The sequence below is a fragment of the Scyliorhinus torazame genome, chromosome 4 (assembly GCF_047496885.1).
Source record: "Scyliorhinus torazame isolate Kashiwa2021f chromosome 4, sScyTor2.1, whole genome shotgun sequence".
In the NCBI taxonomy this organism is placed as follows: Eukaryota; Metazoa; Chordata; class Chondrichthyes; order Carcharhiniformes; family Scyliorhinidae; genus Scyliorhinus; species Scyliorhinus torazame.
Window position 1 is genome coordinate 282,640,418 of NC_092710.1, and position 17,051 is coordinate 282,657,468.

General features: G+C 46.7%; 1 protein-coding gene across 7 annotated transcripts in view; it reads left to right on the plus strand.

Annotated features, from left to right (window-relative positions):
• The window catches only part of LOC140410977 (glutamate receptor ionotropic, kainate 2), a 682,991-nt gene that overhangs the window by 574,924 nt on the left and 91,016 nt on the right, over window positions 1–17,051 (plus strand). For all 7 annotated transcript variants that reach the window (XM_072499848.1, XM_072499850.1, XM_072499849.1 and 4 more), the window contains exon 14: window positions 2,373–2,590. In XM_072499848.1, the coding sequence (XP_072355949.1) occupies window positions 2,373–2,590 (218 nt within the window). The remainder of the gene's footprint in view (window positions 1–2,372; window positions 2,591–17,051) is intronic.

A 17,051-nucleotide genomic window follows, 5' to 3' on the forward strand; every position in this document is an offset into this window, starting at 1 on the left:
GATGAAAGATTTCAGTTGCTTGGAAAGATTAAAGGAAGGAGGGCTGTACTCCTTAAAGCAGTGAAGGCTTAAAGGGAAATTTGATGAGAGTGTGAAATCATGAAAAATTTCAATTGAGAATGCAAGAAGAAACTGTTTCCAGTGGGGGAAGGGTTGGTAACTAAGGGCATAGATTTAAATTAATTGGCAAAAGAATCAGAGGCAACGTGAGGAGATAACATTTTCATCAATGAGGTATTAAGAAGTGGATTGCAATGTCTGAAAAGATGGTGGAAGCAGATTCAATAGTAGCTTTCAAAAGGTAATTCAATAACTACTTGAAGCAAAATGTTGACATGGTTCTGGGGAAATGGCAGGGAAGTGGGAATAATTGGATAGCTATTCTGTAAAGAGCTGGTTTAAACACGATAGCCCAAATGGCCTCTTTCTGAGCTATAGGACTCTGATTTTATGAAGTGCCTATCGAAATTTGAAGATCATCGGGTCTGGCAGGTTTCTGCTTCCATTGACATAAATGGACTGAAAATTCTGGGTCTATAAATTGATCATGCATCCTAATTCCCAATATAAATCCACAGACATTTGGATCTCTGCAAGGGAGAACTAAATATGTGAATTCACAGTTGATAGTCTCTTCTGGACCCAGTTAACCATGTTGTAACATGAGTTCCTGACAGAGAAGATAACTTAAGAGTGATTTTTTTTCAGGTTTAATTAATGTGTATCTTCACAAGCTTTTAGCGTAATGTTCATCTGTGACTGTTGGTATAAAATCATGAACAGTCAACTCCATCCAATCAGTGTTGAATAAATTGAATATATTTTAAGTGTTTAGATATAGCAAATGTTATACTCAGGGGTTCAACTAAGGCAATGATAAATGTATGAGTGCCCTGTTGTAGGGAGAGACAGATAGGCAGGTTGATTTGAGGACGAGTTCATCATTCAACTTCCTAATTGTCAATTCCTAGTTACAGGGTTTTCATATATGTACCTGTCTACAGTACCAAAATTATATTTGTTAGAATCAATGAAGGGGTTTTGTCACAATGGTCACGAAGTCTAGAGAACCAAAGGCATGTTGCCATAACGACAAGAAGTGGCTTCACTAAAATGTTGATAGTTTTGGGTGAAAAATAAAATCTAAAATAAGTTTTTTTACTTCAGCTCCAAGCTTTGGGTTGCAATGAGCTTGTGACTTAATTGTTCTGAGTTATATGGTCAATCTTATTTGTGGAAGTAATTATCATATATCCCTCCTGCTGACATGCCCTTTATCAATTAACATGTGGAAATAGTTTTCATTTGAATTGTACAGTTGCCATTGTATTTATCTGGTGCCATGATGCAGTGTTGCCTCCTGTACAAGACATGGGTTATGTCAACAGAGTGAAATATCAAGCATTTTTTTCAAAGCTCCACACCTTTTTGATTTTAAATCCAGCAGAGTTAAATCTCCTGACAGCCTTGACAGTTCCAATGAGTTTGACATGTGTTTGACACAGTGACATTTCCTTGACAGCTCTTTGAAGCTTGGACAGTTCCAATGAGTTTCAACACTTTTTGCACACAATGAAGTCTACTTTTAAATCCCAAAGGGCACCTGACCTCTCCCAAATGGACCTTACATTTAGATAAGCACTTGAAATGCCACAGCATACAAGGCTATGGACCAAGTGCTGGAAAAAGGGATTAGAATAGATAGGTGCTTGATGGCCGGCACAAACATAATGGACCAAAGGGCCTCTTTCTGTGCTGTAAAGCTCTCTGACCATGACTACCTCTCACAAAGGTTGCCTTAACTCTTCCAGTGTTGTCATGGCACCATATCCAAAAGAGTACCTTACGTCTCCATAAAAGTACCTAGTTAGCCAAACAGCTTCACAAGATCCAGACCTGCTCTTACCAGGTCTAATCTGCGCACTTCCTGTTTCAGACACCTACTTCACCAAAATCACAGATAAGCAGTTGCATCCACTTATGAATATCGAGAGCTGCCTCTGTGAATCATGGATATTTTATTTCGCACCCACCTCCTATCTGCATGCTGGTTTCAGGGGCAGGACTTCAAGATTCAGGCTCATGCTCAGAAATTCAGGCCTTAGACTTAAAATATGCCCCAAATAAGAATTGCAGCCTCAACTCTGATTATAACGTCACAATTTTCAGTGCTTGGGAAATTGAGAACCATATCATTGAACCCCTGATTATATTATATAAAGAAAAAGCACCACTTGTTCTGAAAGCTCAGTGACTCGTACTAAGCACTCTCTATACTTTCATCTGGTGATTCTGACCACGTCACGCCAGTTGTGCTACCAAGTGCTCTTTAATGCCATCACTTTTATTTCTTCTCCCACCACTCTTGTTAGGTTCCGAACTAATGCCCAAGGCTCTTTCTACCAGGATTGTGGGTGGCATTTGGTGGTTCTTCACGCTGATTATCATTTCGTCTTATACCGCTAACTTGGCTGCTTTTCTGACAGTGGAGCGTATGGAATCTCCCATTGATTCCGCTGACGATTTGGCAAAACAAACCAAGATAGAGTACGGAGCTGTCGGAGATGGAGCCACTGTTATTTTCTTTAAGGTAAGCCCTTCTTCTTGTCTGCATCATTGCTTCATTGGTATTTGTTGATTATCACAAAGGAAATGGCAAGCCAAGTTAGGGCTTGGATCCATGATGTATCTGTTAAAATCTGAATTTTTACACCAAAGCAAAATAATAATACTCGGTACACACTGGTTGATGAATCACAATTACAATCACAATTCAATGGTGGGCTTAAAGACATGGGGTGGAATTTTCTCAAAAGAATGACGCCCGGCAAGCAGCTCCTCGCGGCGCTGCGTGGCCGTTGAAAGCCGGGATACCCCGCTCCCGGGATCTACTTAGCTCGCAATGCCGCATGGGATTTAACACGATGTTGCAATGTGAGTCCCGCCCACAATGGGCAGGATCACTTTTTGGCAAATCTGTATATGAAAATTAAATGAAATTAAATGAAAATCGCTTATTGTCACAAGTAGGCTTCAAGTGAAGTTACTGTGAAAAGCCCCTAGTCGCCACATTCCAGCGCCTGATCGGGGAGGCTGTTACGGGAATCGAACCATGCTGCTGGCCTGCCTTGGTCTGCTTTCAAAGCCAGCGATTTAGCCCTGTGCTAATTAGAGCAGTGCAGTAAGCCTCACGCTAATGTGTAGATTCCCGAGGTACTTGAGGCTTTGGGTTTCATCCCCTTTGCCTCGGAGACCTTGGGCAAGCGTTGTTCAGCACTGGTCACCACAAAAGGGGGCCAGATGAAATGGCATGCGTGGGCATTTCACTGTAGATCAAAGGCCCCCAGCTGCATGGCCTTTTGATAGGGTGGCAGCCTGGCACTGCCAAGGTGCCCAGGTGGTACTGCAAGCTGACATGTGCACTGCCAGGCTGCCAAGCTGGCATTTTTTGAGCAAGCAATCAGGATGGGATTGCCCGCTATGGGTGTTGCGGGGGAGGCGGGGACCCACCCAGGTGAGGGCACTTCGCAATGAGGTCACCAAAAGTGCTGCCCTCAGGCCCCACCCCTGGCAGTGCCAGGATGCCAGGGGTCAGTCTCTGGGCACTGCCCTCCATGTCCCTGACCACCTAGGGGCTATAATGTCCTCCAACACCCTGGTATGGCCATCAAGTCCAGTCTCCGTTTGTGGAGAGAAGCAGTGATATGCGCTGGCGTGCTGCTGCGCCAGCGGGTGGGAGAATTGCAGGAGCTGGGAGTATCCGGCTTTCAAGAGATCCTGCTTATTTCAATTTCATAGCATTTACAGTGCAGAAGGAGGCCATTCAGCCCATCGAGTGTGCACCAGCTCTTGGAAAGAGCACCCTACCCAAGGTCCACACCTCCACCCATAACCCAGTAACCCCACCCAACACTTACAGGCAATTTTGGACACTAAGGTCAATTTTAGCATGGCCAATCCACCTAACCTGCACACCTTTGGACTGTAGGAGGAAACCGGAGCACCGGGAGGAAACCCACGCACACACGGGGAGGATGTGCAGACTCCACACAGACAGTGACCCAAGCCGGAATCGAACCTGGGACCCAGGAGCTGTGAAGCAATTGTGCTATCCACAATGCTACCGTGCTGCCCTTTTTAAAAAAATGCACACATATTTAATTCATTCTTGATGCCGAGAAGCGCATGAAGAAATGCCAGCTTGGCAGCCTGCGCCAATGAAGATTTAAATATGCTAATCATCCCAGAGAGGGTGTGAACCAGATCCCGTCTGCTGGGAGGGCCCGGGATCATTGCAAACTGTTTGGCGCCCGGTGCAAATCCCCTATCAGGACTCACCCAATATTTTCCTGATTTTTAGACAGGTGCAATGCGGCTTGTAAATCTTCCTCTTAATATTTTAATGTGTTTAGGCTCAGTTTTGTAGAATGACAATTAGTTTCAAGGTTGCTTCTGATTAGAGGATAGTTTATTCGAGTTGTCCTTAAAATTGAAAAGAAAGTCAATTAGGAGCACTTCCGTGTTTAAAAAAAAAAATCCGGTATTTGGATATTATTTTGGAATGATTATTTCAAAATTTTCCATCTGTCATTTCTGGATAGTCATGAAATTGAAAGTGGATAAAAGCAAATTACTGCAGATGCTGGAATCTGAAACCAAAGAGAAAATGCTGGATAATCTCAGCAGGTCTGGCAGCATCTGTAGGGAGAGAAAAGCACTCACGTTTCGAGTCCAGATGAACCTTTGTCAAAGTGGGCAATTGAAAGTGGACATTGACGTTGCTAATGTACAGACAAGTTGGCTGTACTCAATGGTGGTGTGATTCATAGATAGGGCTACGCTGCTGTGATGCTAATTCTGTGACTCTTCCACCCCTCATATGTGGCTTTCTGTCAAGGAGAGCGAAAGCAATGGATCTACTGCTTAAGGAAATCTCCCGGAAGTATGCCATCTGTTTTATTGGTTGATCGCCCTCTTAAAAATAGAACAAATTGACCTTTTCTTTCTATCAAATTTTAGATAGCAAATTGGGAATTGTTGGGGTGGAACTTTCCTTCCACACAGTTTTGAATGTTTCAGTAGTAGACGTCTTGTCTAGTTGTGGGAGGCCGGGTCTATGACTGCTGCCCAGGACCTGGCTGTGAGCGAGTTATACAAAGCAGTCTGCAGGTTACAGGATCAGCTTAACAATGAGCAGACGAGCTGGCCTCCAGATCTGAAGGGAGGTATAGGAAGGGCCTGGCCCCTGTTGGGGATGGGGCCAGATGTGTGACAGCAACTCAAATTTTGTTTTTATTTCACAGACACAGGAGAAGCATTCCTGTTTCACCTGACCCAACAAAAACAAATTCGAATTTTTCTGGCTGAAATTATTTCACATTTACGTTTCCGAAGATGCGATTTTCTATTTCAGGAACATAGCATTAGGAGCAGTAATAGCTGATTCAGCCCTTCAAGCCTGCCCCGCCATTTGATCAGATCATGGCTGATCTCTTTCTGGTCTCAAATCCACCTCTCCATCTGTTTCCCATATCCCTTTAACCTGTTTTTAAAAAAATCAGAAATAGAACATAGAACATAGAACAATACAGCGCAGTACAGGCCCTTCGGCCCACGATGTTGCACCGAAACAAAAGCCATCTAACCTACACTATACCATTATCATCCATATGTTTATCCAATAAACTTTTAAATGCCCTCAATGTTGGCGAGTTCACTACTGTAGCAGGTAGGGCATTCCACGGCCTCACTACTCTTTGCGTAAAGAACCTACCTCTGACCTCTGTCCTATATCTATTACCCCTCAGTTTAAGGCTATGTCCCCTCGTGCTAGCCATTTCCATCCGCGGGAGAAGGCTCTCACTGTCTATCCCTCTGATCATTTTGTATGCCTCTATTAAGTCTCCTCTTAACCTTCTTCTCTCTAACGAAAACAACCTCAAGTCCATCAGCCTTTCCTCATAAGATTTTCCCTCCATACCAGGCAACATCCTGGTAAATCTCCTCTGCACCCGTTCCAAAGCCTCCACGTCCTTCCTATAATGCGGTGACCAGAACTGTACGCAATACTCCAAATGCGGCCGTACCAGAGTTCTGTACAGCTGCAACATGACCTCCTGACTCCGGAACTCAATCCCTCTACCAATAAAGGCCAACACTCCATAGGCCTTCTTCACAACCCTATCAACCTGGGTGGCAACTTTCAGGGATCTATGTACATGGACACCTAGATCCCTCTGCTCATCCACACTTTCAAGAACTTTTCCATTAGCCAAATATTCCACATTCCTGTTTTTCCTTCCAAAGTGAATCACCTCACACTTCTCTACATTAAACTCCATTTGCCACCTCTCAGCCCAGCACTGCAGCTTATCTATATCCCTCTGTAACCTGCTACTTCCTTCCACACTATCGACAACACCACCGACTTTAGTATCGTCTGCAAATTTACTCACCCACCCTTCTGCGCCTTCCTCTAGGTCATTGATAAAAATGACAAACAGCAACGGCCCCAGAACAGATCCTTGTGGTACTCCACTTGTGACAGAACTCCATTCTGAACATTTCCCATCAACCACCACCCTCTGTCTTCTTTCAGCTAGCCAATTTCTGATCCACATCTCTAAATCACCCTCAATCCCCAAATATATCAGATCTTACCAGATTTTGGGTTGGGCAGTTCAAGAAGTGAACAGTTTGGGCCAAGTTGAATCAGGTGGGGGTCAAGGTTCACTTGGGCCACAGGAACACACTGGAGCACAAGTGCCAAAATGGACAACTAATCCGGTGTCATATCCTGCCAATTGTGTTCTAAATTTTGCGCAATTAAAATTGATGTCGGCCACATTCTTAAAATGTCTGATGTTCCAATAACTGGGTTTGAGGAACTGTACCTGTATGGAATACGGGTCTCTCCTGTGGCCTGGGCAGGGTGGAGCAATCATTAGTTACTGTGATGAAAAGCCCCTCATCGCCACATTCCGGCGCCTGTTCGGGTACATAGAGGGAGAATTCAGAACGTCCAATTCACCTAACAGTACGTCTTTCGGGACTTGTGGGAGGAAACCGGAGCACCCGGAGGAAACCCACGCAGACACAGGGAGAAAATGCAGGCTCCACAGAGACAGTGACCCAAGCCGGGAATCGAACCTGGGACCCTGGAGCTGTGAAGTAACAGTGCTAACCAGGTCAGGGGTGCAACTGCAGACAGACCTTGTAGATTTTATGTCCTGGAAGGGATCCATCCTCCAGCCTCAGAATATTCCTGGAGATCCATCTTCATTTTCAGGAGGTCCACTATCTTTCTTCGATAGTCAGTAATGTTGTGCACCTTTTCAATATGGCACATAGACATGTCTGCGGATTGCATACCATCCAGGCCTGCCCCACCACTGAATACAGTGCAAAACACCTGGGTGCATAGTTAATGAGGTTTGGCATGATTTTCAATTGGGTGCCACAGCGGAAAACACTCCCTGTTCCCACCCGACCAAAGTGGGAGAACTCTGCCCTTTGGGCGGATTTTTCCTGAAAAATATCAAATGTCATTTCGGGCGCAAAACCGGTGCGATTCCCACTGGCCCGGCCAGCACAAAACTGATTGCGATCTTCCCACACTCAGTGCAATAAGTGAACCCTCACGTGAAACATGCTAAATGAACCCCCACGTGAAACATGCCGAGCCGGTGTCCTGAGGCATCTGATTCGCCTGACCCGGGACTCAGCTGTGCACTGCTAACAAGGGGGAGCTGCATTTAAATGTCCCTCTGCACTCACTCCCTGTCAACCCAGGAGGATGGCAGTGTGGAGACCTGCTCCTAGATTCCTGGAGGGATATCTTAACAGCCTTCTGGACACCGTGGAGAAGCAGTGCACCCTGTACCCCAATGTGGGTAGGAGACCCCACAGTAATGTAAGTATCCTGCCTGGGCAACGGCAGCTGCTGGAGTCAGTCCCAGCAGCCCGACAAGAATGACCGGTGTCCAGTTTCGAAAGAAAATGAATGAACTGCAATGGTGAATTCCCACTCATCTCCTCCTGGCATCAATTCCGTCTGTTGCACCTGGTGACTAATGTCACCATTAGTCCACTCGCTGCCACCCCGGAGTCTCCCAACACCTGACCTCCTAGCAACTAACTCAGAACACCCCCCCCCTACAAACCCCTCATCACAACCTCTTCCTTAAGGGCAGCACAGTGGTTAGCATTGCTGCCTCAGTGCCAGGGACCTGCGTTCAATTCTGACTGTCTGTGTGGAGTTTGCACTTTCTCCCCGTGTCTGCGTGGGTTTCCTCCAGTGCTCATTTCCTCCCATTGTCCAAAGATGTGCAGGTTAGGTGGATTGGCCATGATAAATTCCCCTTAGTGTCCAAAAAGGTTAGTTGGGGTTATGGGACTAGGTAGGGGTGTGAGCTTAGGTAGGATGCTCCTTCAGATGGAGGTGTAGACTTGAAGGGCTGAATGGCCTCCTTCTGCACTGTGGGGATTCTATGATTCTGTCTAGGTGGGTGCCCATATTTTCCACTTGGCTGTAGATCCCTGACCCACCAGGCATCTGGCTCACAATATCCTCTTTGTGACCCTGCCGGAAAAGATAGCCCATAATAAAAGGGAGAATGAGACGATGGGTGGGGCGGGGGGGGGGGGGGGGGGGTGCTCAAGTTATGGCTCCTCACCCCTATGAGGAAAGGGCAATGGAGACCACAGAGGCAGGCCATGAGCGAGCATTAACTGACTGCGAGGTTGGTCTGGGTCTGAGAAGTGAGGATCCACTGCAACTTCATCCATTTGATCTGTCTCAAGTGAGTTGGCAGTTGTCCAGTCCCTTGTCCTTCCCATTTACTGAACCGATGCCCCTTGTCTTGCAGGATCACCATTTGATGAGGCCGGACCATTCTGAGTCATAGCTCCCTACTCAATCCTTGCCGGTACCTCTGAGGAGAGCTCCGAGGAATAGAGTGAAGAGCCATCAGCCACACCTATCACCCACACTATCCACCAGGGTAGAGACACACACCTCGGTGGGCAATCTTGGCAGACAGGCTTCAGTATCTGGTGAGCACCACACAGCAGCTGATGCACATCTGGTGGAGGCACGAACATCCCAGGGATCAGGCAGTCGGAGGTCTGCTGGATCCCAGGACACAGCTGAAACCCAGATGCCATGCCTCTGGGAAGCTTTCTCCCCGAGCTGTTGGGGATGCAAAGGCAGAGCCGACAAATCCAGCGGGGGTTGTCCGCGATATTGCTGAAACTGCAAGGCTGATTGTAGGAGTATCGCGTGGCACCCAGGCCAACACTGCAAGGGTGGTAACCGCAGTGGAAAGCCTAGGGCAGAACGTTCAAGCCATGAGTGGTGGAGTCCACGGCATGGCTCAGTCCCTGAAGACCATAGCTGAGGGCCTTGGGAGCATGGCCCAGTCACAGAGAGCCATTGATGAAGGGTTACATGCAGCCAACTGCTTAGGATGGCAACCTACAGCCTTATTATTCCCTTCCACCCAAATCAGGAGCCCCCATCGCCTCGGCCAATGGGAGAGAAAACCTCGAAGATTCTGCTCAGCTCTCTGGCGCTCAACTTAAACTTCAACAATGGCTGTGAGAAGGTCACCATTCAAGAACGCTCGCACTGTCCGAGTTCAACCAGCTGTTTGGATGGAAATGAAAACCTCCCAAGCAAGCCACAGAGCTCCGTCATGTCAGAGAATGAAAAAAAATCCATCGTAAAAAAATTAAGCCCCAGGTATGCAATCGAGGAAATTCTTGAGAGTTAATTTTGGGCTTAATGCCAGATTTTCCCAACATAATGGATATAATGATGCATGGTCACAGACGTCTTTAGAAACACGAAACATATTTATTAACACAAAAAGCTGTAGGGAGGCCGGTGCCACACCACTGCCCTAAAATAGCCCATCGGCTGCCCCAGCCTCTATATGTATTCGAGAATTAAATGTAGCTCTTGTGGCTAAAAGGAGCAAAGGATATGGGAGAAAGGCAGGATCAGGGTATAAAATTTATGATCAACAATGATAATAAATAGCAGAGCATGCTCAAATGGCCTCCTCCAACTTCTATTTTCTACGCATGTTTCTACATGTCTTCTACCCTGCTCCACCTTTTGGTGTGATTACCCATACTTGGTCCCAATTGTCCCTCAAACAGGTGACCTTCTGCTGTGTTGCCATTACAGGGACAATTACCACAAATCACCACATCCCTCTCCCTTGAGCTCTTTGATGCACTCGTCCATTTCTAAGTTACTCAGTCCTAAATTATGACTTAACATTATACACATGAGTTAAACAAATATAAATCGAGTATTGGAGCGATTTTTCTGTTTCATGTAAAGCAGCATAATTCTGGAGATTTTTTTAATTCATCTTTTACGGGATGTTGGCTTCGCTGGCTAGGCCAGCATTTGTTGCCACTTCCTAATTGCCTTTGAGAAGGTGGTACTGAATTGCTTTCAAAGAATTTACAGTGCTGAAGGAGGCCATTCGGCCCATTGAGTCTGCACCGGCCTTTGGAAAGAGCACCCTACTCAAGCCCATGCCTCCACCCTATCGCTGTAACCCCATAACCCCACTTAACCTTTTTGGATCCGAAGGGCAATTTAGCATGGCCAATCCACTTAACCCGCACATCTTTGAACTGTGGGAGCAAACCGGAGCACCCGGAGGAAACCCACGCAGGCACGGGGAGAACGTGCAGACTCCGCACAGACAGTGACCCAAGCCGGAATCGAACCTGGGACCCTGGAGCTGTGAAGCAACTGTGCTAACCACTGTGCTACCGTGCAGCTCATCTTGAAACACTGCAATCCATGTGGTCTGAGATGCTTCCACAGGATTGGCATTAACAGCAATGACAATAACGGGTACAGTCAATTCATAACTCCTCACTTCCACCAAGACATCAGTTTTGTCTGTCACAAGTTGATCAGATACTTCAGTACTCACAGTTTTGAATACATTTTGTGATGGTGATACTGACTGCTGGAGTGTCTCCCTACTCCTCTAGTGATCCACATATTTACGAATGATCCATCACTCCATGTCTACTGGGTACGGCAGGTGTCCAGTCTCAGAGACAAATAATTCCAGGGACCTAACTTAGTTGGCTGCCAAAGTTTCATATTATGACACCATGTCATATTTCGTACTTAATATGTTTTTCTTTATTGTTGCGGTGGTAATGGCTCATTGATAAGATCTTGAGGTTTGTGTATTTAAACACGAACACTCTTATTGATGGGCATTAACTATGTAGAGTTCCAAATATAGGGTGTGATTCTCCCACCGCGTCATGCCCGGTACCATGCAAGGCATGCGAGTGAAGCGTGGGAGAGCCACAAATCAACCTTGCGCGAGTCAACAAACTTGCGGCACCAGCACAATCTGGATCATTCCCTTGCTGCCAGTGATCCAGATAATTAGGCTCATTTAAATATCTCTATGCTGCATTCACCGGGAGTCAATGGCCGCATCTGTGAGGCCTCATCCAGGTGCCGTTTTGCACTGGTTTCCACAAGCATGGACCAGGCTATTAGAGTCCCCCCGGGTGGTCGGGAACAGGGCAGTACCCTGAATCTCTCTGGCACTACCAACCTGGCACCCTGGCAATGCCAAAATTCCAGGATGCCACGCTGACTATGTCAAGGTTAGGGGCCTGGGGGCCATGTCAATGTAAGGGGATAGTGAGGGGGGCCTGAGGGGGCCGAGGAAAGATTGGAGGGTGAAGGAGAGGGTCCTGAAAGTGGTCTAGAGATTGAGGAGATAGTCCTGCTGACGAGCTCAGCTGACGAGCTCAGCTCCCCAGTGCAGGAAAATATCCTGGGCGTGATTCTCCACTCCCGCGCCGGTTGGGAGAATCGCCTGGGCTGCCAACATTTCCCGCGACGCCGGTCCAACGCCCTCCCGCGATTCTCCCAAGCAGCGGGAATGGCCCCGTCGAGTCCCGCGGGCCGCAGGCCGGAGAATCGCCCGAGACTCCCAAAATCGCGATTCTCCGGCACCCCTGCTATTTTCAGGCCCGGATGGGCCGAGCGGCCAGCCCAAAACGGTGGGTTCCCCCTGGCGCCGTTCACACCTGGTCGCTGCCGTCGAGAACAGCGCGGGAACGCTGGGAGGGGGGGGGGGCCTGCGGGGGGGGGGGGGGGTGGAGGGGGGATCCTGCACCGGGGGGTACCTCAAATGTGGGGTGGCCCGTGATCGGTGCTGTCCTCTCTGAAGGAGGACCTCCTTTCTTCCGCAGCCCCGCAAGATCCGTCTGCCATCTTCTTGCGGGGCGGACCCGGAGAGGACGGCAACCACCCATGCGCGGGCTGGCGCCGGCCAACCCACGCATGCGCGGGTGATGCCAGTTATGCGGCGCCGGCCACGTCATGTATGCGGCGCCGCCTTTACGCGGCGACAAGGCCTGGTGCGTGTAAATGACGCGGCCCCGCTCCAAGCCCATTATCGGGCCCTGAATCGGTCGGGATAGGGGCCGTTTCACGCTGTCGTGATCCTCAACGGCGTTCACGACGGCGTGGGTACTTCTGCGCGGGAGTGAAGAATCCCTCCCCCTATGTGTGGCCTCAATGGGGAGAAACATTCTGAGGCCCAAAAAAATAGCCGTTGAGTAGAGCTGTCAATTTTGGCACTCAGCTGCTGAGAAGTACCCCGCCATAGGCACCCGAAAACAAGCCTTGGAAATGTTTCCGGTGATTCGCACCCAGAGTCTTGAATTGAACTCTTCCATACAGGCTTGCTGTTTACCGAGTTTTGTCCTAAATTGTTCTCTGACCACGTGACTACATACATAACTCTGTGGGTGTTGCCACTTTCCGGGCCCACATTGACCCGTGTTCTGCCGAGCACCTTATATTCTAATGCATGCTGGTACATATCATCACAACACAGTCTTCTTTCTTGACAGTTCTTTCACCATTGTGGTCTGTCGGGTGTGAAGGAATGGTCCTAGTACTCTGTTTCTGGTATGTAGATAGTGTGATAAAGTATCTTCTCTTTCCAAAATTTCAATTCAGCATCTTTTTCTTCGACCATTTTATCATCTTGACCCTTATGCTTTTCAATTCACGTGACTATTTCCGCAATCTTGTTCTGGCACGTAATCCCAGTTTCTTTCTCTGTCTGAATTGCTGGTTCTGCTGTCAATTTCAATGTTCTTTTTACTCCTTCAGTTAATTTCTCATTGTCAAGCTTCCCTTCTTCAAGCTGTCAGCCATTTCATCTTGTTGTTTTAATGTCTTCCCTGGAGCTTTAATTCTTTTTCTGATTCTACTGTTCAATAATTCTGAGTTTAAGTCTTTAATTTCCACATTTCCTCCGAGGTGAATCCATCGTGTTCTTACTGGACGCACACATTTCACAAATGGAACTTTCATATCCTTGTCTTAACTTCAGCCAAAACCTGCTGGTCAGATGTGTCTCCAACAAAGTGTTCACTTGTTACCATTCTGCAAATCTCTCATTGCTTTCTTGTAGGGTCTTTCACTGCCCTCCTTCTGGGATCTTTAATTGCCGTTCTGGTGTCTTTCTGTGTCCTCTTTCTGAGGTCTTCTTTACCTCCCTCGAGGTCTTGCATTGCCCTTGCTTGAGGACTTGTTGCTTATCGACCTCTTTTGAGAGTTGCCCTTTATCTGGGTCTTTTCCAATTTTCCTGTCCATTGCTGTTTGTTACTTCTTGTGGTTGCTGCTTTAAGCACATTGCCACATTAAATGCATTACCACTTTAAATGCAACACTTTTTAAAGACTGACATCTTTGTTTCCTCAGCCGTCAGAAGCTGCTGGTTCTGTGTCCAATAATCACAGTCACCAAGTTTGTAAATGAAAATGTAATTACTGTTTATTTACACAAAGAACTATAATGCAATATGCAGCAACTACAACTGGTTAACTATTAACTAATTACTAATTCCAAACTCTTGCCCACGCCCTCCATCCATCCAAAATATTGCACGAGTGCACGATGATGTCAGGATGCACACCCAAAATCTTCTCACACGATTTCACACACTTCTGGTGTGGGTGTGTGTCTGAACTTTGTACGTAAAATCTTGGCCGCTATTTCGAATTGTTTATCCCAATGGATGCATTTTGTCATCAAGTCAGCAAAGAAATGTGAACTTACTAATCCTTTGACTGGTGAACCAGCACAACAAGGATGCACTCACCTCACATATTAATGAAATCGCACAGTATTTTTAATTACAGTCTGTAATTGGTATCAAAAAATAAAATTGATTAACTGATCTATTTCACTACCTGATATTTGCCGTGGTCTGTTTTAAATGGATCAATCAGCAGTAACAAGCTGTCACTAAGGCCTCATTTACATATTTGCTTTCTGGGAGAATTGTGCTCTTCAGTCTCCCTTCAGCATTAATTTATGAAATGACTCCCTAATTCTTTCAACAATCCTTAACCTGTTACTCAGAAATGTTAATATTCTGGAAAATGTCCTACTCGGATCTGCATTTCAATTAAGTAACTTCTCATTCTCTTTCCTTTCAGTGATTTAAAATGAATTTGTTATAAATAATGACATTCTCTTAGCCTTTCCCACAATATTCCATTCTACTTTGAATTTTTAACACTTCATCCCTTGTGCTTAAACCTATTTCTGGCTTCACTCCTTCATTTCTCTTTAAGGTAGCTGCCCTCATCCCATTATCTACCAACTCCCAACATCCCTGACCTCCAACCTCATAACTCTCCGCTTCTCTGGTTCTGGCTTCTTATGCATCTTCTCCCTTTATCCCATTATTCGTGAGAGTGGGCTGGATTCTCCATTGCCATGCCACCCCGCTACCACTGCTAGCGAGGATGGAGAATTTTGCAGGCCGTTCGCTGAAGGCGGGATGCTCCACTCCCACTGCTTAATCACACGCCCACTCCCACTGCTTAAATCGCTGGCTTTTAAAGCAGACCAAGGCAGCCAGCAGCACGGTTCAATTCCCGTACCAGCCTCCTCGAACAGGCGGTGGAATGTGGCGACTAGGGGCTTTTCACAGTAACTTCATTGAAGCCTACTTGTGACAATAAGCGATTTTCATTTCATTTTCATAACAGGAATTCCCATTGAAGCCACCTCACCCACCGCGAGGGGGAAGTGGCGGGACCAGAGTATCCCGATGTCAGGGAACATACAGAAAATTCCGGCCAGTATCTTGCAAGCTGCCTTGGCTCCACACTCTGCAACACCTCGGGTGGATTATCCGGTCCCCCAGACGAGTGTTTCTCGATGCCACGCCGTTCAATGGCGGCAGGATTTTCTGTTCTCTCCGATTGTCAATTGAAGACACCCCATGTCATCAGGAAACCTGCAGGTGGGGGTGGGTGGTTGCTGGTTACAGAGAATCCTGCCCCCAGCAAATGGCCAGTGAGTCCCAGCCCTCCTCTTTCTGTAAGATTTTGTTAAAACCCATCTCTTTGTTCAGCATTTGGCCACCTCTTCCACTTCACATCGGTTTTTTTTACGTGACACTTCTGTGAAGTATATCAGGATATTTTTCCATAGTACAAATGCTTTCTACATTAAGATTGATGTTTTTGATGTCAGGGAGTTTCACACGAGGTCAGAGGATGAGTGTGGGAACAGATATCAAGGGCTGAAGAAGGTCTATGGGTGTTGTTTGGAAGAGAGGGGTGACTGAGGGAATGGGTTTGGGGCAGCAAGGTAGCACAGTGCTTAGCACAGTTGCTTCACATCTCTAGGATCCCAGGTTCGATTCTCAGCTTAGGTCACTGTCTGTGTGGTGTCTGCACGTTCTCCCCATGTCTGCATGTCTGTAACAGAAAAGAGTTAATTACAACCTTATAAGGAAAGACGCACTGAGAAGGAACGATAATGTAGAACTCGATATCTGCCTTAAAGGTGTTAGCCTTTACTTGGCGTCAATGGCATTTAATAACTTTGATATTAACCCATTAATGTGGTACAACTTTATCAAACCACTAAGTAATAGTACTCATGATAATACCGGTTGCTTAGTTTCCCTGCAAGTCGGAGTGCATCTCGGTAGTCAATCTGTCGACAAGCCCCTGTGCGTGACTTCTGAATGACTGAGTTCACTTGAACCACTGCAGCAACAAAGTCTTTGTGTGCTCTTTCTTTATACCATTTTTGGTTGTATCCTTGTATCATACAAAATAATATCGGTTTTTAGGTCTTTGATATACCATCAATTCACTGCGAGACTATGAGAACAAGTGATACAGAAGGCTTTATTATCCAGGAACTTGCCTGCCAGTGTCTGCTGTACAAATGAGTGCCGCCCACAGGTGGCAGGTCTATATATTGCCCCGGGGGCGGAGCCAGAGGCGGAGCCCACTGGGGTTTTAGTACAATACCTGGAAGTAGATCGTATTACCATTTCCTGGCCATAGAACATAGAACATTACAGTGCAGTACAGGCCATAGGTCACAGTACCACACAGACAGCTCATATTCAGGTGAATACATTCACCACAGCCTTGTATCATATAAAATAGGTCTTGTGGTTCAGTGAGTAACATCTGTGCCTCTGAGCCAGCACCTTTGGGTTCAAGTCCCACCCCAGGACTTGATGGCCAAGGAAAGTACAGTCATAACATGGTCAGACAGGTTGAGTATCAACCTGCAAATCCTCACCACACCAATGGCTGGTGGTAAGAGCGGGAAGACTGCTGGTCAGCCAAGCTTGATGTAGAGTGGAGCCCCTCAAGTTATAAGCCCCTTCTTGTGACAGTCCAACAACTTGTTCTGGGAATTACCAGCTATGGAAATGGACAAAAGTCTGTTTTAATGAGGTGTGGAAAGAGAATTAGAATGGAATCACAAAGTAATATCTGTTTTTAGGTCATTGTAGCGCACAATGACTTACGAGAGAGACGAGAAGTGATGAAGTCGATTGAGGCTTTATTAAGCGAGACTTGTCCCCAGCAGTTCAGCAACAGAATGAAGCGGCGGGGAGAAGCTCGGGTTCTTATACTCCACCTTCAGGGCGGAGCCAGGAGTCAGCAGCCAACCAGGACCCGGGATCTGTCAGCCAATAGCATCATG